Below are 26,618 nucleotides of genomic sequence, written 5' to 3'. Positions count from 1 at the left end.
AGAGGCTGAGAGCTGCTGTGACCGCACAGCCAACGGAGAGGACACTTCTGTCCTGCTCCCCCAGGACTGTGCCCTGGATGCTGGGCCGCGGTCATCGATGTGGCCTCTGGAATCCGTCCCTGCGGCCCGGGTCTCCTCTCCGGGGCCCTGCCGTGCGTGCTTGCGTCCCCGCTGTCTCAGTCAGGCTGCCTCTTTTCCTCTGCCTTTACGTCGACGCCTCCTTCTGGGCGACGAGGACCTGCCGTCCATCATCCATCAGGGTTTTATTCTCCATCGTGAAAACTGCAGCCGGAAGCTGCTTCTGTTTGCTGGTTGGAGTCGGCAGATCAGCCTTCACTCCAGATCTCATAAACCTCTTATAATAAAGCCCCTCGATGTGAATGCACGTCTCGATAACCAGACAGATCCCCCGACCGCTGGTTACCAGCCTCGAGACAGGTCCAATCACACCGTCGTCCGTGACGCCCCCATCAGACCTCTGCCTCTGCCACTTGGCACCAGCCTTACACAGAGCTGTCCGCGGAGAGGTGCTTATAGAAGTAACTGCTCGAACTTGCGCCTCTCAAGGCAGGACCTCATTAAACCAAGAAATGGTAGGAGCTGTGCCGTGGACCAGATTAGAACTTGAGACGATATTTCCTGCTGGCAAGTGAGGTCCGGGGCTTTTAAATATCATTATTCACATTCAATCATGCACCGACTGCTTCTGCCTAATTGCTAAATGTTTTCTCTTGTGCTTAAATTCCGTGCCACAGATTATTAAAAACTGACTTTACAATATTTATTTTACTTATCTTCTCAAGCCAGACTGGGCTTAGCCCATAGATTCTGTGAATTATTAATTTTTAAAGGCAATTTGTGCTACGTTTTACACTTGGATGATGTCCAGAGAGACACTGGCTTGTAGTCCAACTTGCAGAACTGAATCACTTTGATTCATCTTTAATCTGAAGACTCTTAAAGCACATACCAGAGATGGAAGGGTAATGAATCCCCGCAAAAAGCTAACAAGCACTTAGGCAACATTTAGATCCAGGGGTAAAAGAGGAAACCACCATTTTCCGCAGGCTATCTGAGCGGTAACCTTGGGCAGCATAACTCACCGGTTTTCTAACAAGAACTGCTTGGAGGCATAACGAGACGTTCATAAAACCACCGGGCCAGCAGCACCCCTGTATTACCCGTGACTTACGCGGGGGCCGCACCGCCAACCTTCTGGGCTCACTGGCAACGCTGTTCCCTCCCAGCGGGCTCTTGGTTTTCCTCGGACTCAGCCCACTTGCGTGAGAGCCAAGCCAAACCTCTCACAGATTCCCACTTGACTATCTGTGCGCTGCAGTGAGGTTCCACGCTCCACACACAGAACTCTACATTTAAATTCTGTATTAAGTCAAGAGTCGATCCCAAGACACTGAAAAGGTGAGATGCTCAGTAACCAAACGAGGTCACCTGGCACCTCTGTGTTTCTATAAAATCCCTGCTTCGGTCTCATTTTCCTTAAAACCAACCTTGTCTGCATGACGAAGAGCCAGGGTTCCAGGTGAAGGTTTTTCTTCCCAGGCTCTGTGCTTACACTTACAAAAGGAACGTAGGACGTACGTGCCTGGTGCCCGGCACAGAGGACGTGCGACAAAAAAGGGAAATTTCCCCAAAACTATTAACAAGAATGAGATGTGGGTGTGTCTCCCCCGAAGTGTCTGAAGGATCCCAGGAAACAGAACAACGGAAACAGTGCATCATTGGGCAGCACCAGCGTCCTGAGGGGTGGTTTCCACATGTTCTGAGAAGCTTTGATATGTTTACAGCAATCTGGAATGTTCACTGTGCTCTTTTATTTTGAACGATTTTATCAATGTTGTTCAACCTAAAACTAGCCCAGGCACCAGGCAGACTTTTTCTTTCTCTTTCCAAAGCTGTTTCAGTGTTTTGTTGATTCCCTGACGAACAGAGGCGACTGTGGGTGTCACGTCTCTCCAGCATGTGGCGCCTTAGGGGTCCCGGCCAGAGGCTCCTGCAGTGTGGACACAGTGAGAGCCCAGGAGAAGGCCGGGAGATGCGTCCAGACGTGAGCCCTGAGCCTGAACCCAGACTTGTCCTGGAGCCTCACAGATTCTCACAGGTGACCTGAAGCTCAGGATACCGTCCCCCGCGTGGGACTGGGCTGCTAGTGTTTTGCAGACAATTTAATGAAGCGCCGTGGTTACCAGGATGGTCAGTCCAGAGGCAGTCTGCAGACCCTCCCTGAACCCACAAGGCCGGGGAGGTACCACATGATCCCAGTCCTGAGATGAGCCCAGTTCAGAGAGAACATCCATCCATCCATCCACTCATCCGTACATCCATCCACACGTCTACACAGCCACCCATCCATCCACCCACCCACCCACCCCTACATCCATCCATCCATCCACTCACCCCTACATGCATCCATCCATCCACTCATCCGTCCACTCACCCCTCCATCCATCCATCCATCCACTCACCCCTACATCCATCCATACGTCTACACAGCCATCCATCCACTCATCTGTACATCCATCCATATGTCTACACAGCCATCCATCCATCCACCCACCCATCCACTCACCCCTACATCCATCCATCCACTCATCCATACATCCACCCATCCATCTACACAACCGTCCATCCATCCATCCATCCCTCCACTCGTCCTTCAACAGGACGCCCACTCTCCTGCCCAGTCCCAAGTCCATATACTAGCAAGCCTCCATGTCACAAAGGGTCTTGCTGGGTCCCCCAGGTTCACTCTAACACCCCCCTCCCTGGCCCTGGCCCCTCAGGGGGAGCAGGGCATCTCCGATGCTCCCGGACTATTCCAGCCTCTTCAGCATGGGATCTTGGCCAGGCTGCCTGCAGCCTCACCTGCTGAGAAGCAGTCGTGCTGCCATCCCCTAGAGTCCATGCCCAGGGTCCAGCCACCCTCCCACTGGCCCAAGACAGCGGGCAAGTCCTGCTCTCTGTGGGGTTGGTCTTGAGTGGTGGAGACAGGTGTGTGCGTGGAGGAAAATGAAGAGTCAGTGACTCCAGTATGCGCCTGCGCACACGAGCCACCAGTTGCCGTGTTCGATGCTCACGACAGTGTATGGGCAGCTGCTCTCTGTAGAGACGCCTGGGCGCACGAAGGGGAAGGAGCAGAGGGAAGGCCCAGGCCGGCAGCAAGGCTGAGAGCCGGGCCTGCGTCTGGTGAGACCACTGGACCCGCCCGGAGCCGGGGGCCCCAGGACCTGCCCGTTGGCCGAATTCCATGCCCGTGACTCCAGGTCCTTCCACTGCCCTTGAGCTGATCTGCCACGTTCTGTCTGCTCCACGCTCTCTCTGAAGGCAGGATTATCGCGGGGTTTACACATAAGCTCAGAAGAAGTATTTTCTGCTGTTGTGGACTTTTTTGAATTTCTAGATCTAATAGCTGTAAAGAGAAATAGAGAGCTATTTTAAATCAAGAGCGAAGTCACAGACCCACAGAGCTAAAGCTCAAATGTAATTTAAATGTGCGGGTAGAGGTTGTTAAGGTTTCTTAGTTGCGCAAACACTCCTTTTAGCAAACGTTCCTGGGCCCCCTTTCCAGTAGACACTCCAGGCGGTTGCAGGAGACAGCAGAGACGTCCAGCTCTCGGGAGCATTTTTAAATGTCTTTTAAAGGCCCAAGGGCTGCCCGAGACTGAAGCCCTCGGCGCGGCAGCCCGGGCGTCTCCAGCCTCACCAGGAGACAAGGGCCCTTGACAAGGGACAGGCGTCTCACTTGTTGTCTTTACCCTGAAACGCCTGCTTCAGAGTCCTTGACAGTTTCTCAGAAAACAAGTTTCCTCAAGATTCCTGGTAACTTGGCCAAAGCAAGGCAGAAATTAAGGGATCAGCTCTGTCGGGGTCTCCATTTCTGCCGAGTTCTTAAGTCGATCCCAGGTGAAAGTTGTTTCAAACAGAAATTTTAGAGTAGAGAAATGACACTGACAGTCATAAAGCAACAGTTTCCAAACTTCAGTTGAAAACACAGAAAAGCTGAGACGAGATTTGCTGTGGGTGGATTTGACATGCACGGCGGTGGCCCGTCCTGTGCACCGGCACAGTCTCGGCCCTGGGGCAGCCTCCCTGCACACAGCAGCCTGAGGGCGGATGGACCACCCGGTCGGAGGACGAAGCCCGGGGCCCAGCTGGGCGGGAGGCGGAGCTGCTCCCACGTGCGACTCTGTCCAGAACGCAGCCCCGCCCGCGTGTGCGATTCCCAGCAGGCCCGTCCCCCGGCCAGAGGCTGGGCCCCACAGTCCCCACAGATTTGGGAAACTGTCCTGGCTCCGGGACTCTGCAGACAGTTCCTGGAGCAACAGAGCATCAAATTCTTGGCTTTGGGTTTAGAAAATCTCAGGCACTACTGTAGGTCAGGTAGGATTTAGGAAAGTATGTCACTGGGAATCTTGGTTGTTCTGATACCACCCCCCTAACCTGCGCATAGGCCTGGAGAGCCAGGAAGGGGAGCTGGTGCTGCCAGCCGGGCAGCCACAGTTAATCCTCCCGGCGGACACACTTAACATCCTCGAGAAAGTCCAGGACACCTCCCCTGGAGGTGGGGCACGTGGGACCTGGCTGGGCCATCTCCTCCATTTCCTGCTTTCCAACGATTTGTGGTGAAGATGGGCTGAGCCCATCGGGGCCAGGGCGGTTTGGGGCCTCAGCTCTCAGCTGGGACGGTGGGAAGCGAGACCTCCCCTCCCCCTGCAGTGAGGCCGGCATGGTTTTCCCACGATCCTGGTGGGCACTGGTGGTTAAGCTCGGAGCCCTGCTCCCAGAAACTGTCCCGCAAGGGAGACAGTGGCTTCGGGGTCAGGGACGAACACGAGGGAACCACGAGGTGAGAGGTGGCTCCTTCAGCCTCAGACATTTGGAGCCAACGTAGCCTCGCCCGCGGTGGGCGCCGGCAGCCTGGGACCAGAGGAGGGACTGTCCCACAACAGACACCGCCCTCCCCTAGAGGCCCGGGGGCTGGAACGTGCACCTTGCAGTGTGGGAGTTAAATAAAGCAAGGGCACGTCTGCTTCCTCATTTGAGAAATAAGCTTCAACCCGGGTAAAACTCTGCCCAGGAAACTCTGGAATGCAGTTGCTACCAAACCTGCCGGCCATGCGCTCACGTGTCGGACAGACTCGGGGTTGCTGCTGAAGGAGTGATGGGTGAGCCCCGACCTCATGGCAGGACAATCTTGGAAGAAGCTGCCGGCCCCCTCATGGGCTCTGAGCCTGGAAAGGCCTCTCCACACCGTCGTTACCCACTGCCGCCTCTGCCCCGCATGGGGACGGGCACACAGCCACGTCTGGGCTGTGTGGCCGGCAGGTCTGACGGGCGCTCGTCCAGACTGACCCACTCTCCTCACCGTGGGGACGGAGCCCACGGTTGCGCCCGCAATTCAACATTTGTGGGGAACATGGGGCACCTCCTTGACCTCCCAGAGGGGTGCAGACTGAAGAAAGCAGTTAGACGTTGCAAAGCCCCTGGGCACCTTGGCAGAGACGGGTCTCTCAGTGAAGTGTGAGCACACCCCTTCAGATGCAGACTTTGTCATCCAGGTCCACCCTCCCCGCCCATCACCTGCCCGCCGTCTGCATCTTGGCCTGCTGTTCACGCAGAGCAATCTGTTGTGAGTTGGTTTGCTTTGCGGCTTCTCCCCCCTCCCCCCACCCCGGCCTCCAAAAACAATCCGGGTGCAGCTGGAACAGGCCCGCACACCAGCCCAAGGTGTCCGCGTGGTCTTCAAGGCCGCTCAGGGCCCCATGATCCTGGTCTGGTCAAAACCCAACCTGGGAGGTGCCCCCGTTGGTGTGGGGGTGTCTTCGTGCTGTGGCTTTGAGGGGCGGCTTCCCAGGAGAATGACCTGCCTGAAAAAGTAAACCAGGAGGAAGGGTGGATCCCGGAGAGACCTTTGGTCCCCAGCAGCTCACGCAGAGCCACGGCTTCTGACCCCCAGAGCTGGGAGCCGCGTTGGTCGGTGGTCCTCCTGGCTGCCCGCCTGCTGAGCTTCAGGTCACATCCACGGAATCTGGGAGCTCTGAAGGGGAGTTTAGGCGTCGTGTATCTCCTGACCTCCTTTGAATCTTTAAAGGGAAGGCAGGCCCTACTCTGTGCGCCCCGCCCCACACACATGCCCAGCCCCGCACGAGCCCCCCTCGGAACCCCGAGACTGGGCCTCGCTTGCCGGCCATTTCCACTCTCTGAAACGCAGTGCGGCCCGGACTGAAATTGACCATCTCGTGACCAAGTCTAAGCCCGTCCGGGGGGAGGGAAGTGGGAGGGTCTCTGTGGACCGGGCCCCGGTTGCAGGGTGTCCACTCGGAGGCCCTCCCTGGCCTCACGTCCTCCAGCTCAGGTTTCAGATGCTGCTTCTCCCCGGGGAAGGTGTGGTGACTCCAGGGGCCCGTGCCCGGGTGTCCGGCTCCTCCTGGGTGAGAGTTCTCTCTCTCCCCGTCTCTGTGTCTCTCTGTCTCTGTCTCTCTCTCACCCCTCGCTCATCCCTCACAATCCAGAAGTTAGATGTGTGCTGCCCTCAGGTCCCCTCGGGCCCCCAGTTCAGAATCAAGGCCCCGTGCCCTGGGTACTGGTTATACCCCCAGACGGAGCAGCCAGGTTTCAGAACCCCCTCCTTGAGCTTGGACACACCCTCGACTCACAATTTCCATGGATGGGCGCTTGCTCTGGAGCCGGCCCTCCTGCCCAGAGGCGGCCTTTGTGCTCAGGGAGTGGCGGACATCAGTCAGCTCCTCCTGCGGTCTCCTCCCAGACCACCTGGACCCCCAGGACAGGCCAGGTCTCTCGGCATCTCCCCTTCAAGCATCAGTGTGTGGAACCACTGACAAGGGCGCAGACATTTGCATTCAGTGAAGGCTCGCTGAGTGACTGTCTTAGCTTGGACCGCCCTGACGAAGGACCACGGATAGCCTTAGACAACAAGCACTCATTTCTCATGGTTCTGGCAGCTGGGCTCTGAGATACAGGCCCCGCTCCTGCGCCGTCCGCTCCCGTGGCCACACATGGCCGTCCCTCTGAGTCCGCGACGCCAGGCGTGTGAGATTAGGACCCACCCAAGGATCTCCTTTGACCGTAATTGCCTCTTTAAAGACCCCGTCTCCAAATGCAGTCACCTTCTGAGAGCCCAGGGATCAGAACTTCAGCATGAATTTTGGGGAGAACACAGTTCGGCCCATGCAGTGACCGAGGAACCAGCTATAGGCTGGCCACCGTTTACAGTCAGATCCTGAGTTTACCCACCTGGAAGCTGCCAGGAGAAACCCTCACCCCTTGTAAGAACCAAAGCCCCTCACGTGACAGAGCTCAGTGCAGACCCAGAATCTCTCTTTGCCTGAACAACCTTGTTCACAGATGGCAGCTTCAAAAAAGTCTCTTAAAATACGTGTTCCTGAAAATCTGCGAGAAGACGTCTTCCCTCCAGGATGCTGCTCCCTTCTCCTGCCTGCCCGGGGGTTAATTATTTTCTTGCTTCCCGGGGTAACGCACCTGTTCAAACCGCCTTGCGTCCGCGTTCAGATGGAAGCAGCATCCGTGGAAGTCAGACCCAGGTTGGAGTAGGGGTTTGGTGAGGGAAGAAAGTGGGTCAGGCTTGGGGGCGGCCATCTGTCAGAGTGTGTTTTGGCAAAAGGAAAACACAAGGAGGGAACTTACCAAGAAGGCCGGGGTTTGCAGCCCAGAGGCCCCGAGCGCTCTGCAGCCCCAGCTGTCATGATCCTTCTTGCCACGTGGCTGAGCCGTGCCGGACATGGCAGCGCGTGGCCCACAAACTCAGAAGACACAAGGGCAAAACCTCACGCTAAACTGTGGAAATAGGGCAAGACCAAAGTGCCCTGTTTATCCAGTGTTTTGAGAATAACCTGTACCTCGAACTCTTTAATGCATTTCAGGAGGCAGACATAAGATCAAATCCGTAGACAAGTTTGGCAACTGCAGTTTTCAATGAAAGTTCCAGGAAATGTGTTACTTCCCATGGATGAATTGCCCCGATGCCTGACGTGGGCTCGTGCCCCAAAGTGGGTTTTGAAGGTTTCATCTTCCTCGGTAAAAATGGGTTCATAAATTGTGGGTAAGCAAAGCAGTCTCTGACAGCAAACACGGCTTTCACCAGAGCCGGCTCAGAAAAGGGGGACCTCGTCACGGCCCTTCGTGTCCCCCGGTGGGTCAGCTGAGGGTCCCCGGGCTCCGCGACCCGCACGGCCGGGGGTGGCGCTCGCCACCCGAATCCAGTCCCACCTCCTGAGGCTTCTGTCTCCCCTCACACGCCCCCACCCCGTGCCTGCACACGTCCAGGTGCCCTGGGTCCGAGGACAGCTCCCAAGGGCCTTCACATGAGATTCTTCTTGCCACAGCGTTAAAGCTTCTTTGGTGCATTTGAAGTTTCAAACCTGTAAAATAAGAGAGAAAAAGAAAGCAAGCCAGGGCCCAGTCAGAGCCCAGCTGCACATACAGTTCACTCTTTAATACGTCAGCCTCAACTCTCTCCTTTCTGTTTTCCACTTTTTAAATTTTTTTGTGTTGAAGTAATCTTGATTCACAATGTTGTGTTAGTTTCTGGTGCACAGCCCAGTTATACGTATATACTCTTTTCCATCATAGGCCATTGCAAGATACTGAATACAGTCCCCTGTGCTACACAGTAGGGCCTTGTTGTTTATCTGCTTTATATATAGTGGTGTGTATCTGCTAATCCCAGAGTCCTAACTTATCCCTCCCCACCCCTCCCCTCCCCACTGGTAACCACAGGTTTGTTCTCTATGTCTGTGCGTCTGTTTCTGTTTTGTAAATAAGTCCATTTGTGCCATTTTGTGAGATCCCACGTAGAAGTGACGGCATAAGATATTTGCCTTTCTCTGTCTGAAGTTTTCTCCCTTCTAGATTAAATAATGCTTTGATGCTTACTTCACATCATTTATTTTCTTGTCCAGTCACAGTTTTATCTTTTAACATTTTTAAATAACCAAAGTACAGTTTATATACAGAAAACTGTGCACACTGTGTGTTGTAGTGACAACGTGTCTCTGTCCAAACAGAACGTTCCGTCACGCCAGAAAGACCCTCCTCCTTCCCAGCCGTGCTGCCTGACCCTTGGGGACAGCCCCGTCTCAACTCTCCCAACAGAGAGTAGTCTTACCTGTTCTGGAATCACACAGCATGTTTTTTTTTTTTTAAATGCCTAGATTTTTTTTTTTTTTTTTTTTTTTTTTTTTTGCTCAGCATGGTGTTCTAGAGATTCATCCGTCTTATAATGTATTTTAGTCCTTCAGTCCTGTTTTTCCGTAGCATCCATTGTGTACGTTCAAGACAATTCATTTGCACATTCTTCTGTTAGTAGGCGTTGGGATGCTTCAGTTTTGAGCTGTCATGAGTACAGAATGAGCTACACTTTCTGGATGAGGTCTTTTCTTGAACACATGTTTCATTTATCTTGGGTAAATTTCTGGAAGTAGCTTCAGTGGCGGTCATAGACGAAGTGTCCATTTATGCAGCCAGAACATTTCCCAAAGTTGCCGTCCCTGTGGACAGAATTCCTGATTTCTCTTCAGTCCCTTTAGTCTCAGACATTCCGAGGGGTGACCTGGTTTCTCTCTCTGGTTTAGTTTGCGTTTCTCTCATGTGTGTGACTGTTGAGTGCTTCTTGATGTGTTTATTTTCTGGCTATGGGAGATGTTCCTCCAGTTTCTATTTAAGCATTTTGCCCACTTTTTAATTTGAATTTTCTGTCCTTTATTATTAAGTTACAAGAGTTCTTCCTGTATTTCAGATGAAAATCAGTTGTCCTGATTGTACGTATGTTATCCTGATCTGTGGCTTGCTTCTTGTTTTCTTAACTGTTTATTTCACTGAGCTGAAATTTTTAATTTTGGTGGAAACTAATTTATATTCCCTTTATGATTACTGCTTTCTATATACCGTCTAAAATCTGCCTATGTGAAAATCACGAAAGTCGTCTGCTATATTTTCTTCTACAAGTTTTGTAGTGTTAGGCTTTGCATTTAGGTTTATGATCCACTTTGTGGTAATTTCCGCACACAGCACGAGACAGAGCTCAGAATTCACTCCTTCCACCATGATGCAGTTTTTCAGCCCTGTTTTTAAAAAGACTCTTCCACCCCATCGTGTGACTTTGAGGTCTTTGTTGAAAATCAGTGCATCATACAGGTGTGATTCTATTTCCAAGTCCTGTACTCTGTTCCATTTTTCCGTTTATCCATCTTTTGTCTGTCTGTTTTGGGGGGAGTAATCAGGTTGATCCATTTATTTCGTTGAGGTTCCCGGGGACCGAAGCCAGGACCTCGTGCCTGTCGAGCAGGTGCTCGCCCCTGTGCTTCCCGCCCCCATTATCCATCTTCATGCTGTTACCTAACGACATTTCTTCGTTACCAATATTCTCAACCAATGTGATCTCGTATGTTTCCAGGAAAGGGCTTCTGCTCCCTGAAAATGCCTCCCCACCAGAACCATATGAACTCACTCCAACAAGGTCCAAAGCCATTTATTTTTTGCACCTAGTAGTAAGCTTTATAGTGCAACTACCTGGATCAATCCAAGGAACTCATTTAAACGTTGTCAGTGTGACTCACAGTGACCATGTTGCAGAAAAATGTGTTACAGCTTGGAGACACAGCTCAGTCTTGACATCAAGCTGTAACCAGGCAAGAGACACAGTAGCACCCAGACAGTTGGACAACTCAGGCTTATTACACCAGCAGGCCAAGACCAACTAACTCTTCGAGCTCTGGACCCCACCTGTAGCGTTACACAGGCCTTTTATAGGCTGCCAGTTTACACTTTGCAACATCATATGCAAATAAAGTACAACAGAAGTTGACCAACCAGGAACAAGCTTTGTAGAAATAGACCAATCAGGAGTGAGCTCCATGCAAATGAAGTACTACAAATGGACCAATCAGAAGTTAGGGAAGTGGACCAATCAGAAGTGAGAGTAGTAACCAATCAGAAGTGAGAGTAATAACCAATCAGAAGTGAGAGTAATAACCAATCAGGAGTGAAGGAAAGTGAGCTCAGGGAACCAACAGAATTCTAGGTGTAAGTTAGCCGCTTCAGAGGCAAAAAGTGAGGTAAAGCCTCTGGGCCCGGGAACCCGCCGGTGCTGGGAGGAGAGCAGCGGCCCTGCCTAGGGCTCCTGCCGGTCTTTTTATGGGGCCTCCCGCCTCAACCGGAACTTCCCCAGACACAACTCCTGGTTGGAGGGCTGCATGGGGCGCCGTCCTCACCAGGGCCGGGCCGGTCCAGGTCACCCAACTCACCAGGCCAGCCCATCCGGTCCTCACCGGGTGCTCTGGGCCGAGGGGAGGCGCCGCGGGCAGGAACGTCTGCGGGGAGGGGAGCGCCGGCCCCTTCCAGCCCCTGTCCCTGGACGAACACCCCTCCCCCTTCAGACCTCCTGCGGGGAGGCCGCGGGAGGGCGGAACTTGTGTGGTCCCGCTTCTCGGCCCACCCACGACGTCCAGCGTGGCCTCTGTTTTTCGTCCGAGCGACCCGTGTGAAACTGGACTTCAAAAGCGGACTGAGATGAACACAGAGACTAGAACTGCCGGATGTCGGAGCTCTGCTCACACGGAGCCGACTGGAGTAGGTGCCGACCCGACAGGCGCGGCTCAGGGAAACAGCCGCAGAGAAGGGCGCTGACATCAAGCAAGTGGGCCTGTCACTTTTCTAAATAAAAAACCTGATTCCTCACCCTTTTGCCGATGGCCTTGCAAAGACGCCGCCTGCCCTTCCTGGGACCGTTGGTTGTCACTCAGGGTTGGCAGTGTCCCCCTGGCGGAGCCGCGTGGCGGGCGGCGCTGGTGCGACTTCGCGGAGACTCACGGCCCACGGAGGTCAGCGGCCGTGCTGGCTCCCGTCTCGTCTGGTCCGGCGGGTCCAAGCCGGCCCCTGAAACCCAGAACCCACCGCCCGGAGGAGGCGGCAGGGCACAGGGGGGTAGGTCGCCAGAAAAAATACAGGCTGTCCAGCTGAATTTGAATTACTGTTTATTGTCTAAGTGTTAGTGAACCAGCCGTAACACAAAATTTGCCCTATTCCCATTGCTAAGAATCTGGCTCTGTGACATAAGCCCGTTTACGTATATCCACCGCGCGTCCATCTCCAGAACCTTCGCATTTTCCCGAACTGAAACTGTCCTCACTGAACAACACCCCCTGCCTCTCCTCCCCAGCCCTGGGGCCACACCCTGCCCGCGTCCCTGTCAGCCTCACCCCTCCAGGGCCTCGCATGGGTGGGCCGGGCAGTGCTGTCCTTTTGTGACTGGCTTAGTTCCCTGTCCTCGGGGTACATCCATGTTGTAGCCGGTGTCAGAACTCCCTTCCTTTTCAGGACGCGTAAGACTCCACCGTGCATCTGGACACGTTTCTTTGTCCACCATCCATCCACGGACACGCGGGTTGCTTGTACGTTTGTCTCATGTGACTAATGCGGCCATGAGCCTGGGCGCCCGGTGTGTATCGCTTCGAGTCCCTGCTTCCAGTTTTTTTGGGGCTGACCCAGTAGGGGGTTTCTGGTTCCACGGTGGCCGAGCCCTCTTGCGCTCTCACCCGCAGTCACCAGGTCCCGGCTTCTCCACGTTCTCAGCTTGTTACTTCCCAGGCTTTTCCTCTAGCAGCCCCCTCCTGAGTGTGAGGTGGGACCTCCCCGTGGTTTGAGGTTGCATTTCCCTAGTGACGCACAACACTGAGCATCCTTTCGTGGGTGATTTGTCAGTTGCCTATCTTCTTTGTAGAAATGTCTATTCAAGTCTTTTGCCTTAAATTTGAATTTCAGATTAACAAGGAATCTTTTCGTATATGGCGTCCCACACAATACTAGGAATGTACACGTACAAAAAAGAGTCTGCTGTGTATCTGAAACTCAATTTTAACTAGGTGTTTGGAATTTTTATTTGACGAATCTGGCCAGCCTAGAAGTCGAGGACTTGAATGGATGGAAAGCAATTTTTAAATATTTCACAATCTGGCTCAGGTGAGCTCTGAACTGGTTTGGTGTGTTTTTGTGGGTGTCTGGCTGGTAGCCCTGCTTTATGAGAAAATCGTAATTTCATTTTGAGATGCTCCAGACTAAATCACTTGAGCTTCGCCCCCTTTGTGGCGCGTTACGGGGCTCCCTTAATGAAATTACAACTCAAGCAAGCGGTTTCATTCTGTGCAGTAAATTAGCTCAGCCGCGCGGCTTCGGGGAGCTGGCCCGTCCCTGGCTTTCTCCTCTCGTTCGACAGAATGGAGAGGGAGCCGCGCTCTGCATTCCAGTTATTTATTGTTCTCCGAGCGAGTGTTATGTCGTTGCCCGTCCCCACTGCAAACAACAGCTGTTAACAGGCTCCTGAATGAATTTCAGCGTGAACCTGCCGGCCTCCGGGAAGCTCGGCTCAGGAGCAAACGGGCTCAGAATGGAAAGAAAGAGCGAGTCCAGGTCCGGGTCGGGACACCCAGGGCTGACCACGTGATGAACGGCTGGGTGACATTTCCACGAGAAGTCACGCTCAGACATGGCCCAGATGGAGCTCCTGCCGCCACCGAGGCCGCAGGGTCAGACAGGTCCGCTCTGAGCCCCACCTCAGGCGTGAGGGACCCAGGGAGGTGGAAAGTGTCCCTCCTGGCAAAGTAACCCTGACCCAGTGGCCTGGACGCCCTCGATGCCCCCGCAGTGGAGAGCCTCCCTCTGTAATTACCCAAGGTGTGGTCAGGATTCAGACGGAATCCAGCGACCCCCTGGGGAGCCGAGGCGCCAGAGGCAGGTCTGAGGAGGGGGCTCCGTGGGGCCGAGCTCTCCTGTGGACGAGGCTCCTGGCCCCTGGCTCGGTCTAGTCGGCGGAAGGTCTAAACGGAGGGGCTTCCCCTTTGCTCCTCTGAGAGGCGTTCCTTCATTTCTCCTGCTCGCACTTCCAGCCTGCACACCCCTGGCCTCCATGTAGAGGGACGTGGCCGAGCCCCTTGGTCCCCAGAAGGACCTCCTCCTGGATTAGGTGTCTGGACCCGAGATGCTGGCCGCCTCCACTTCCCCCGTCCCCGGTCCCTCCCGGAGTCTCCAGTCCAGGCTCCTCTCCAGGGGGACACCCAGGACCCTGCCCTGCTTCCTCCTCCCGTGCCTCCTTCTCCCATCTTCTGCTTCTGCCAAACACACGCTAAGTATCTTTTACACTTTTCCTAAGTCTTTTTTCACCCTGCACTTCAAACCCACAAAGCAAGCTCTCCACTGACGGGGAGAGGTGGTCTGGGCTCACCTAGTGGAGGACTTGCTGGTGCTTGTTTGAGCTCCTCTCTGTGCTATGCGGTGACCTCCGTCAGGCAGGCTCTGCCCGCCAGCATCTTGTAGGCTCAGGCAAGGTGGTTGCCCTGGAGACGGTTACTTCAAGTTTTGAGGGACATGGAAGGAGGAGGAGAGATGCCAAAAATAAGAAAAGAAGAAAGACAGAAATGGTGATGTTTCAGATTGAATGGAGAGGGTCATTTGATAGAATGCTGTCAGAAATTCAGTAAAAGGCTGAACCAGAATGAAATGGCTGAAACCAAAACGACCTTTCAACCTCCTTTGTCCAAACCCTCAGTAATAACATATGAAAGCATTGAGTTTTTCTGGAACTCGATGTCAAAAGTGCATTTCCTGTTCTTCTTTTCTTTGCAGACAAAGTAAGCACGTTGTCAGCCTTCGTCGCTCCCTTCAAGCACGTGAGCCCAGGGGCCACCAGCACGGAGGACGAAGACAATCTCAGTAAGCAGTGCCCTTCCCCGAGAGTGCGGGACGCCCAGCCCACGTGCAGAGGGGGCCACCCCACTGTCCCCAAAGGCTGAGACCCTGGGGTGGTGGAGGGCGCCATCTGGGCTTCCCAGAGCAGGAGGGTCCGCCCCCGTCCCCACCTGGAATCCCCTCCCCACCTGCAATCCCGTCCCCACCTGGAATCCCCTCCCCACCTGCAATCCCGTCCCCACCTGGAATCCCCTCCCCACCTGCAATCCCATCCCCACCTGGAATCCCCTCCCCACCTGCGATCCCCTCCCCACCTGCGATCCCGTCCCCACCTGCGATCCCGTCCCCACCTGGAATCCCCTCCCCACCTGCAATCCCGCCCCCACCTGCGATCCCCTCCCCACCTGCGATCCCCTCCCCACCTGCGATCCCCTCCCCACCTGCAATCCCGCCCCCACCTGCAATCCCCTCCCCACCTGCAATCCCGTCCCCACCTGGGTGGTAGGGAGGTACTAACAGTGACTGTGTGATTGAGAACTCCAGATACTGCAAACACAAAACAAAAAAACCAGTTCTCTCAGACCATCCTTCCTCTCTTTCCTTGTTTTTGCCCTCCAAACCAAAAAGAAAAAAAGAAAAGAAAAAGAAAAATTAACGCAGTCTCTCTGGACGCAGTTCATACAACTACTTAACAAGGAAAGAGCTGGACGGGCGCCTGCTGCCCAGAGAACTGTTTGGCATGTGAACTGGGGAGGCACCTAGGCCGTGCTGGGTGGGTCCTGGGGCTGCTGGGGGCGGGTCTGAAGGGTGGTGCCTCAGGCGGGAACTGTCCCTTGCCCGGTCCTTGGAGGAGACCCTGGGGTGGAAGGGCCAGCGTGTGTGTGTGAGGGAGAATCCGGGTGTGTGTGTCGGGTGGTGCCGGCCCCTCTGGTCTGTGGTGTGGAAGCGGGGAGGAAAGCCCCCAGACACAGGGGCACCCCCTGCATTCAGCGTCACCCCTCAGCATGCAGGAAGCGAGGGCGTGCTTGCAGCGGGCTGGGAGGGGCCCATGCGCACTGATGGTCACCAGGGCTGTTGGTTTGACCAGGAAGCAGCAGTGGGTGGAACTCTCCCTGGAAGGTTGTCCCTTTTGCCTCAGATTGTAAGGAACACAGACGGCACCCAAATAGCCCCTCCCACAAAACGTGACTGTGGACAAGATGGGAGCTGAGTTAGTTCCCTGGGCTGTTCCACAGAACCAGGTCACAGAGCCGTCCAGTGTCAGAACCAGGGCATCCTCAGTGACCGGTCCTTGACCCCCCGTTTCTGGACGAGGAGGAAGTGCACTGAAGTCAGCGCCCGGCCCCGCGAGAACACGGTCCAAGGAAAGCTCTGTCCTCTTGGACCAAACCTGGAACTTTCTAGACTTAATTTCCCGACGACGACTTCAGAAACGTGGAGCACACAGCACGCCTCGCTCTCCGGTGCTTCGATTTATTGCAGCACGGATACTACGTTTCCACAAACATTATTTTTTAATTACGGTGCATTCATTGCTTTCTTAGAAGTAACACTTTCGCACACTAATAGGCTGCAGCCTTGGGGGAACGTAACTTTCCTGCATGAGGAAACCAAAAATCTGCATCGCTGGCCTCATCGCGGTGGTCGGGGCTGAGCGCACCACATCTCCGAGGTGCGCCCAAATGTTCACACACGTGTGTGCATGCACACACACACGAACAAAGAGATATGTGTGTGAAAACACACACATGCCCGCAGCCGACCTGGACGCGTGGACATGGCTGATGGAGAAGCACGTGGAATGGGCGCCTGGAGGAGGGAAGTCTTCCCCTGCCGCCGCTGCCGCCGCCTCCTGTCACGCTCGAGCTGCCGGGGCCCCGGGCCCCGGCCGAGCCTGGTCCCCCGTAGGAGCTCCCTCCCCACCAAGGGCACCTGTGACTCTGGTGCTGGACCGACTGGAAGCGTGGGAGCCGGTGTGAGGGCAGGGCCTTGGGATGCGACCCCACACTCCAGCCCGCGACCTTAGGCCGTAAGCCCCATCGCTCGGAGCCGCGGTGCCCCGTGTGTGCGTGGGAGAGCAGCCCGGCTGCGGTTGGGGTGGGGGGCGCATGAGGGCGTCTGAGGGAAGGACCCAGAGAAACAGCCAGTGCTGGAGCAGGGCTTGCTGTGCGAGAAATCAGGCTTTTCCCTAATTCAGTGGCCAAGAGGTGGAACCTTACAGATAAGGATGATTTTGAATTGTTTATTACGTGTTAAAGTGCCTTTGCAATGCTTGGGAACCTTACTTTCTATCAGTGGATTAGTCATCCCCTTTGTAATAGCTGCTGTTTGTTAATTGACTCAGAAAACCCTGTTTTCACGCATTGTTCAAAGATAAACCTCCAAATTAATGCCGCCAGGCCAGGCTGCGTCCAGGACAACCCAGGGTGCCTGGGTGCATGACGTAGGGTTAAAGGTTGGCAACCTGCCCCAGGGGGACCCCAGGAGGAGCCAAGCCAGGAGCGCAGGTGGAGACCAGGCCCCCCTCTGCCCTCGCCGCGGAGGTGACCCCAGGTGCACAGGCCACGGGCCAGAGAGCAAAGGAGGAGCTCAGGTCCTGTGATGCCCAGACCTGGACCCGAGGAGGCACGCAGTGGGGTGGCAGCCTCTCCAGTCTGTCGGGAGCGCGCCATCTCTGGGTTATTCCCTCCGACAGCGCGGTGTGTGAAACCTGCTAAATAAACGGAGGGGAAAAATGAGAATCATTTCCTGGGTTGGGGGAGGGGCTGAGGAAGAGGAAAGGTGAATTTGTGAAGTCAGAGCTGAAGTTCCGTAAGAGGGCCACATGGAGCTGCGTCAGGTCTGGCAGGACCCAGCTGGCAAGTCCAGGCAGCACCAGACCAGAGGCCAGGGTCCCCTGCTTGCCGCCCCTCCTCGCCCAAGACTGCATCACAGGAGACCTGTGTCCCTCCCACGGGACCAAGCGTCTGCAAGGCAGCGGCTGGTTCTCCCCTCTGCCTGTCTCGGGGACCACAGGTTGGAGGCTGAGGCTCAGGGCATCCTGGCTGGTCTTTGTAAGAACCAGTGGTTGCCTTGCCAACCAGAGGGAAGTGGGGTGCGTCTGGGGTGCACGGTGGAGACCATGGCTCCACAACCAGGTAGTGGGTGTTCAGACCTGGTCCCGGAAACTGCGCACAGCCGGGTGCACTGGGAGGGGGCGGGGCCCCACATCTTCTTTCTGGGAAAATTCATCGGGAAGCCCAGCTCATAAAATAAAAAAGAAAAGCTGGGCCTGTAGAGGACGTGTTGGTGTCCCTCTTCCTGCCGTTCACAGAAATGCCCAGACTTGGCTGAGTGTCAGGGGTTTTGCTAAGTGTCACGTGGGTCCTTTAGCTCAGCCTCAGGCGAGTGCCATCAAAACCCTCATCTTCCATCTTAAGAAGATGGAGTCTGGGCAGGTGGAGGGACTGCCCAAGGCCACACACACCCCAAAGTTGGAGGGAACTTTGACCTCTCACCTGCCTGACCCCGGAGCCATGAATGACCACCGCCCCATCCTGCAGCTGCCCCGACTTTGTGCAGGCTCAGGAGTCCAGTTAACCGAAGCATCTGGGCTGTGGCGAGGGGAGTAGAACCCTTAATCTGCTACTTCGCAAAAACCAGAGGGTCACGTCACCCCCAGAGAGCGTAGAAGGAGAGGGCCAGCAGCTGCCTCCATCGGTTATTGTTAATTACTGATGGGCACGGGAGGAGCCTTCCCCCACCGTTGATGCCCGAGGCTCAGGCCCTGGGAAGCTGTAATGAGGACAGTCAGGTGCTGAGGAGAAGGGCACGGACGTAATTTCCGTGCAGGGTCGGGGGACGTGTGGGTCTGCGGGGCCTGTTCCTCCAAGATAAACCTTTTCCCTCGGAAGGCACAAAGGCCATCTGATATCTTGGCCACTTTAATCACACACACAGCCTCACTCGACCCCCACATCGCAAGGAATCAATAAGAAATTAGAGCGCTGCTGGCAAGTTTCTGGGCAATCTGGCGGGTGGCCGTGAGGCTGGATTGCTGTTTTTTCTCCATCTTCACCTTCCGTTTGGGAATCTGCATGGTTGGTGCCCCCTACCAGCCTTGGCCCGAGGTACCCCAGACAGCAGCACCCATTGCCGCACGCCCTGGATGCACAGCGCCCCACAGGAGGGGCTGGTCCAGAGCTGCTGTTGGGGAAGTGACTCTTCCTGCTGAGATGGGCTATGAATGACCCCCATCCGCTCTGACTTACGAACGCTCAGACTCGCCCCTGCAGACACAAGGACAGCTGCGAGCCTACCGTTTCGCAGAAGCCAGCCACGAGAAGTGCTAACAGACCACCTCACCACCCAAGCAGCTGAGAGTCAGCCCACAGCCCTTGGGAGCCTGGCCTCCGCCTCCCGCTGGGCACACCCTCCTCCGGGCGCTGGGCGGCTCCTCCCTGCGGGGACCTGGCCGGGAGGGCTGGCCCCACCTGGGCCCTGTGAAATGGTACTTGTGACAATTTTCCAGCAGCCCCACAAGGACGAGGTCACCCACTCGGCACATCTTCCCACAGCTGACTCTCCGGGCAGCAGGGAGGGAGATGCAGTCAGTCTGCTCCCAAGCTGCGCTGGCTGTAAAACTACCTCAGGTTTCTTCTTGCTGAACAAGAAAACTGAGTCCCAGGTCCTGTGGAGAAACCTGAGAGCACCAAGGTCACCTGTGTGGCCGGGACCCCAGCCCCTCCTCACCTGTCGGTCCACGCCATCAGCAGACTTCCTCAGCTCCACCCCCAGGCAGCCCGTGTCTGTGAAACGGACAAGAAAATGACCCTGAGCTCCTCTGCTCCCGTAAAGCCTCCTCCACAGCCTTTCCTGGATGGATTAACCAGCCAGTGACCCTCGGTTTCATCCCCTAGAAGGCGGTGCCCTGACCCACCGCGAGTGGCTCTTAGGAATGAGGGAGGTGCCAAAGTGAACGTGTGGGAGGGGCTTGGTGAGAGCTAGCCCACTGCTCGTCACCGCCATCCTCGGAGTTTCTCAGGCAACCTTCTGGGAGCACATCCGGCCGGGCAGCGCGGACGCTGTTCTGGGCCCTGTGGGGTGCACGGCTCAGCCACTCTAAGCAGAACAGCTTTGCTGAAGAAAAGTGGTCCAAGAGGGCCAGGCCAGAAAGTTAAATGATCGCTACCTGCGTTCCTCATGTGCAGTGAGCAAATGAGGATTTTGCTGAATTTACTTACATCAGTTTGTGCAAAAGACATGAAACCCCACAGACACAAATGAAGCCGCCCTCTGAGCCATGTCCCACGCTCCCCTTCTCCCGGGGAGGGGTCCATGTCTGAGCTTTACCCCCGTGAGTGGGGGCACAGACAGCACATTGGGTCAGCTCTGTGTCTTTATTACTTGCATTGAAAAGAGCTTCTGTGTGCCATTTTGCAAGTTGCTTTCATTGTCCCACCCTGTAATTCTGAGATCCATCAGAATTACATCCATCCAGCAACCCAGGGCCTGACCGCACCCAACCCACCACTTTCCACGCCAGGGGAGGCCCTCAGCATTGCCCAGAGATGCTGGAAAGAGAGGGCCGTGTGTCTGCTTGGTTCGGGGCAGCAGTGGGGAGCCAGGGGCCTGTGCAGGGACCCGCAGCCCTGATACCACACAGGTGGCGCTCCGAGCAGCAAGTGGGAGAGGCCCTGAGGGAGCGTGCCCCCGGCCCAGGCCCACCTCACGTAGTTCACTGCAGGCCCTGCTGAGGGCTGTGCCCGCCGGAGTGAGGACCCCACCCCCGGGGGGCTGCCGGTTCTGCTGGCCCACGGACTCGGGGCACTGCTCAGGTGGTCTCCCCATGACCCTTCCCGCGGGTGCCGGCCCAGAGCCTGTCCCACAGCTGGGCTGCCAAGCTGGCGGCTATCTCGGGCTAGGAGGCTGGAATGTGTGGTCGGGTCACCGGGACCCGCGCCGGGGGTCTCGCGAGCTGCCAGAGCCCTGGGTCACGGCTGTCTGTTCTCGCCTCCAGGTACCAGCAGCGCAGACGTGAAGGAAAACCGGAATGTGAGCAACCTGGAGGCGCGGCCGCTGCCCGTGGGCGACCGGACCCGAGGAGGCCCGCCCGGCCTGAAGAGGAAACGGCCGCTGGAGGAGGGCGGTGGCGGCCCCCTGCGCCAGCTGCACCTCCTCTGGAGGGGGCTCTCGTGGTCCGTGGCGCCCAAGAACGCACTGGTCCAGCTGCATGAGCTGCGGCCCGGCCTGCAGTACCGCACGGTGTCCCAGACCGGCCCTGTGCACGCGCCTGTCTTCGCTGTGGCCGTGGAGGTGAACGGGCTCACCTTCGAGGGCACTGGGCCCACCAAGAAGAAGGCCAAGATGCGGGCGGCCGAGCTGGCCCTCAGGTCCTTCGTGCAGTTCCCCAACGCCTGCCAGGCCCACCTGGCCCTGGGCAGCGGCGCCAGCCCGTCCCCGGACTTCACCTCCGACCAGGCCGACTTCCCGGACACACTGTTCAAGCAGTTCGAGCCAGCGGCGCCCAGCGAGGCCTTCCCCGGCCGCCGCCCTGCCGCCCCCGAACGCCTGTCCGCGGCCTGCCGGAGGGGGCGGCTCCTGTGCCGGCCGCTGGACCTGGTGGGCACCGCAGCCCCGGGCGAGAGGAACCCGGTGGTGCTGCTGAACGAGCTGCGCTCAGGCCTGCGGTATGTGTGCCTCTCGGAGCCTGAGAAGCAGCGCGCCCAGAGCTTCGTCATGGCCGTGAACGTAGATGGGAGGACATTCGAAGGCTCAGGACGCAGCAAGAAGCTGGCCAAGGGCCAGGCGGCCCAGGCCGCCCTCCAGGCCCTCTTCGACATCCGGCTGCCCGGGCACATCCCCAGCAGGAACAAAGGCCACCTCCTGCCCCAGGTGAGAGTTCAAGGAGGGCTGCCAGCAGGGCGGGGCCCAGGGGAGACCCTGCGGGTGAGTGGGGGGCGTCCACCCCTGATGAGCCGAGCTCCGCCCCTCCCAGCCCAGCGCTGGGAGCCGTGCTCAGGCTTTGGGGAGAGAGAGCCCCCAGCCTGTGAAAGGAAAGAAAGAACGTTGGCTCTGACCTAGCAGAGGTGAAGGGAGAGCCAGGGAGCAGGCTGTCTTGGAGCATCGCCAGCTCCTGGGGACGGGGCAGGGCTCCTGTCCCCCGAGGACTGCCCTGGGAAGGCCCTTGGTCTGGGCTGGGACGGGGAGCCTGCCGGCAAGTGCGTGCTAGGTGACCGTTTGGGCTGCGTGTCTGGCTCTGGAGGCTGGAGGAACCAGGTGCATGTGAATCACTCCATCTCGGTGGCTCCAGCTGAGGCAGCGGCCGGTGCAGGGGGCTCAGAGGGGACGGGGTTGGAGCCCGGCCTCACGGTCACCTCTCGGGCCTCGCCACACAAATCCAGGCATTTGCCTCCTCAGAGTTTACTGTCCCGACTCCAGGAATGCTCTGTGTGCTGTCCTTGTGTCGGGAACTGACCGTATGCTGTTTGACCACCTCACCCTCACCACTCTCGTAACTGCTTGTTCATGCAAATCATCTTTCCTCTTACTGTTTTGAGAACTATCTGCGGGCATCACTAATGTATCAGATGCAGAAAGTTATCTTTATTCACTTTTGACTTCAATGGAGGGGAGAACCATTCTGCAGGTGAAAGGCACTTGGCCCAGCACAGGGCCTGTGTTCAGTGCCAGGCACTCGTGAGGTATGGCTACGAGCACAGTGTCCTTACCTCGCAGCACCTCTGGTAGAATCCGCTGTTTGCCTCAGGAGGTCGTGCATCCGCTGGAGAAGTCAGCGTGCCACCCAGACTCGGCAGCTCGAGGGGTTCTGGACAGCAGATCAAACAAATGCACTAGGACAGACCCCTCATGTCGAATCACAGCCAGGAGCAATCATCCACCCGCCCACCCGTCCTTCCATCCATCCATTCACCCATCCATCCATCATCCGTTCATTCAGTGAACGTCCCTCTGACTGGCGGGTGCAGAGCACGCGCCAGCACAGACATCGGCCTGCTCCCCACAGCTCTGCTGCCTGAGGGGCAGAGACATAGAACAGAGAACCCCAATGGGGCGGCTGTTTCTCCTGCCACCTCTGGCCCCCAGTCCTTCATTTATTGTCAAATATTTACTAAACGTTCCAGGCACGAGTTGGAGGAGTTTAACCCATAATCTCCGCGCATCTTGCCTTCCGACCCACCCTCAAATAACACACAATCCAGGCGAAGAGGGGCGTTTGCAAAGCCAGGCCACGGTGGGGAGTCCCCGCCAGAAACCCTGCCGTCCCGCTGCCCCTGCCTGACGCCCCCGCTTCATCTCTTCCCCTCCTTGTCCTCCTTGCACGGCGTCTCCACCCACATCTGCGGCTCAAACCTGCCAGTGGCCTCCAAGGAGCCCCTTGGCCCCTACGGGCAGGATGGCCCCAGGTGGCCGTGGCCTGTGTCCCCCCCTTTCCTGGAAGGTCCCCTCCCCGTGGGCTGTGGGTGCCCCCCCCCCCCGCTGTTTAGTGAGAAGGCCCTTCGTCTGGCCCCGCTGTGCTGGCCCCGCCGCGCCCGCCCCGGGAAAGGTGAAGGATGTCAGTGCGTCCCAGCCGCGAGGCCTTTCCTTTCATGTTGTCACCATGAGCCCTCGCAGCGGAGGAGCCCGGCGGCACCACTGCTTTGTAACAGTCATTTGACCCCAGAATGCAGCACATCAGTTAAAGCCACCGCCGCTAAATTATTTCTCTCTGACAGTCCGCTAACACCCCACTGGATGATGGAGCGCGCGGAGCAGCGGGAGGGCTGCGGGCCATCCATCACCCCAGACACGCCGACATCACACAAGGTCTGTCCTGGGCTCATTACCAGGCCGGGCGGGGCCGGGCAGGTCAGTGCTCAGGACCAGGTGCCCCCCACCCCTCACGGCTTTATTAAATTCGAATCCTGCCATGCGCCTGGTCTGGATTCAGGGACTGAGCTTTCAAAAAAAGATTCCAAGGCTCCCTGTAAATTCTGCTCCACTTTCCTCCTCCGCCCACCGCCACCTACACGTCTACACAGCGTGCATCCTGCTCAGACCGGTCCTGCTCCCAGGGGGCCCACCTTTGCCGTCTACCTGCACCATCAGCACCTGCTCCAGGAGACAAGCCAGGCACCCTGGCCTAGCAGGGCGCCCGGAACGCCGTTCACACTCTCAGAAAAGGCAGGACCCACCTCTGAGCCGGGAGGACCCTGCCCGAGTCCCCCCGGGGTGGCAGCGTGCTCACGGCTGGGGCAGCCTGGGTCTCAGCCTCGGAATTTAATGTTTTCTACCCGAAGTCCTGTCTTGGTGTGCAGGAGTCTGGGTTCTGAGAGTCCCCCGCTGGGTCCCGCAGACGCAGAGACAGTGTCTCTGTTTAGCATTTTGAACCGAAGGCTCCAGAGCCATCACTAGGGGTGAAAAAGTTCTAACTCGGCAGTCGCGTGGGGAGCACGCTGGGCCCAGCTGCGGGAGATCCGGGGCCAGGCGCCTGCTCCACCAGGTCCCGCCAGGCATGTCAGAGGCCAGCGCTGCCGGGTTCCTGGCTTCTTGGGACCTCGGCTGCAGAGCAGACCCCGGGGGCTCACCCGTCACAGGCGCCCCGTGTGAGACCTACAGGGACCGCTGCTCTCATCCAGGCCAGAAGCCGTTTTCCAGCAGTCAAGACAAAGTAGTTTAGACTTATTCCAGCCTCAATCCCCAAAGAGTAAGTTCTGCAAAATGACTCTCAGTAAAGGCACCAGTCACCGGCGGCGAGTTCCCCGGCACCTGATTTCCAGTTTCCTCCGCCCGGGTGCTTCTCAGAATCAGGCTGATTTGGTCCTTCGGTTTCATGGGATCAGGTCTCTTTGGCAGAGCGACAAGGCCGTGCTTTCTCAAATCCTCTGGAACAGCGCAGACCCGAGCGAGGGCACACTGCCAGCACCAGCTGATGACGGTGGCCGCCGAGACCGGGGCTGGTGGGAGGGCTGGCCCGCGTCCTCAGACGTCCTGGATCTGGGCTGGTGAGGGACCCCTCGGTCAACGGGAAACCTGGAAGCAATACGAGACTGTGTAGGAGCAGAAATACTCATCACCTGGAGGCATCATTGTTAAAAGGGGGAAAAAAAAGAGGAAGAAGAAAGGGAGGGGGAGGAAGGAAAGAGGAGAGAAAGAAAGAAATCACAAAATCTGCATCTCTGTGGTCTTTATTCCCCACTCCCGGCTTGAAAAGACTTGAATTCATAACAGCCTTCAGTTCGGCCAGAGGCTCATCTCTGGGTGTTTCCGCCACAGAGAAACCGGTCAGAGAGGAGCAGGAAGTCCTGTGAAGGAGAAGAAAGAAACGGAGGAAACTTGTGGTGACACAGAAGGGAGGGGGCGGGGACACTCGCTGCTGGGTGGGACGGCCGGTTTCCTGTCTGGCTTGCGAGCTTCTCCTTCACCCTCAGTGATTCCCTTTTTGGTTTGTTCTTGACTTTTTTTAAATTCCATGTCAGGCTCCAGCAGCTCAAACAGTGTCTTAAAGACTGAGTCAGAGCAATTGAGACACTTTATCCCCGAGGATAGAGGGGCCGCCTTTAAAACGAACAGCGGCTACTCGCTTCCATCTGGGGACGGGAATCCTTCCGGGGAGCGGCTGCCCAGGCTGGTCCTCGCCCTCCGTCAGGTGCGGAGCCCACTGGGCCGCACCTGCTCTGGCCCAGGTGACGCGGCTCTCGCCGCCGGGAGGGGCAGCCCCCGGGCACACAAGACGGGAAGTGAGCAGTGCCTGCAGAGTTTCCACGTTTTAGGGCAAATTTGGATCAGAGCTGCCGGATGTGACCCCGTCTCAGGAACCTGCCCCAGGATCAGCTGCAGAACAGACCAGGGGCTGCTTGTTACCGCGCTCTCAACAGCCGCACCATGGGGCACAGGGAGCTGTGCGCACGAACCCGCTGTCCTCCGTCCAAGGCCGGGGTGACCCCCAGCCGCCTCTGGCCACTTCACAGGCTGGGTTTCTGCCAATCGCCCCCTCCCCCAGCAGAGGCCGCGGGCCCCCTGCCAAATGCGAGGTGTTGATTGATGCCGCTATAATGAGTTAGCAATGGAGCGCTCCTCGGGTTTAAATGGGCTCAGATTTACGCACACAGCTGTGGGACTCCCATCACTCTGCTCTGAGATGGGCTCACACCGTCCGCCACGTTTCACGCAAGGCCCCGCTGAGACAGCAGTGGACGTTCCCACAGCGTCCTCCTCTCTCCGCCCCGCGGGTCCTCACTCTTCCGCCCCCCCCCCCCCCCCCGGCAGCTCGGGGATTCCAGAATGACCTCCGAAGGACACCTGCTGCTTTGCAGTTTCTACAGGTAGGACGAAACGGCTCTGGATCCCAACTGTTTCCTTGGAAAAGGCTGATTTCTTCCGGTCGCAGCAGGGTGCTCCTCATGGCCGCACTTTCTCAGCTGTTTTCCTGCTGGGGCTGGGAGCAGGGCGGGGCCCACCACGTCAGGCACCTGCAGACTAGGTGGGCGGCCCTGTCCACGGAGAGAGCCGGAGGGCTGGGCTGATGGGTCTCCAGATGAGCGACACTCCCGCGTCTCTGCAGACCCTCTCTGAGCCTCGCGGCATTGGCGGATGGGGCGATGGGGAGGGGGTCAGACAGCACTCGCCTTCCTCCCCTGTCTCCCTTCTCCTCCTGGACCTGTACCCTCACCGCTGCTTTGCACTTTCCACTTCTCGTGGAAATCGCCCCGACAGGCAGTCTCAGCCCTGGCTGGTTTGGTGGCGTTCGAGTGTAAAGAACAAGTAGGAATCTGTGCAGCGAGCGTGGAGAGGTTGCGGTCAGCGAGAGCCAGGGTCAAGGGCGGCCCTTTCCTGGAAAGACTTCCACCAAATTTGTGGGGAAACGAAGAGCCTGGGATACTCATGCTTCCCTCTCAGACACA

The 26,618-nt window shown here is 57.0% G+C and overlaps 1 protein-coding gene and 1 long non-coding RNA gene across 6 annotated transcripts in view; one reads left to right on the top strand and one right to left on the bottom strand.

Moving 5' to 3' along the window:
* Positions 1-26,618, top strand: part of ADARB2 (adenosine deaminase RNA specific B2 (inactive)) — a 293,859-nt gene that overhangs the window by 184,220 nt on the left and 83,021 nt on the right. For all 5 annotated transcript variants that reach the window (XR_010377898.1, XM_031444818.2, XM_064479282.1 and 2 more), the window contains exons 2-3: positions 14,674-14,760; positions 20,735-21,609. Coding sequence is in view for 4 of the 5 variants with exons in the window: in XM_031444818.2 (XP_031300678.1) it covers positions 14,674-14,760; positions 20,735-21,609 (962 nt within the window). In the remaining variant the exon portion in view is untranslated. The remainder of the gene's footprint in view (positions 1-14,673; positions 14,761-20,734; positions 21,610-26,618) is intronic.
* LOC135319376 (uncharacterized) lies at positions 21,588-25,016 on the bottom strand. The gene is made up of 3 exons (XR_010377900.1): positions 23,799-25,016; positions 22,446-22,543; positions 21,588-21,761 (listed from the first exon to the last, which is right to left on the bottom strand). It is a non-coding gene; the product is annotated as an uncharacterized LOC135319376 (long non-coding RNA).

Source organism: Camelus dromedarius, chromosome 26, assembly GCF_036321535.1.
Source record: "Camelus dromedarius isolate mCamDro1 chromosome 26, mCamDro1.pat, whole genome shotgun sequence".
Lineage (NCBI taxonomy): Eukaryota > Metazoa > Chordata > Mammalia > Artiodactyla > Camelidae > Camelus > Camelus dromedarius.
The sequence above is the reverse complement of the archived record's forward strand: the minus strand, read 5'-3'. Positions and strand labels throughout refer to the sequence as shown.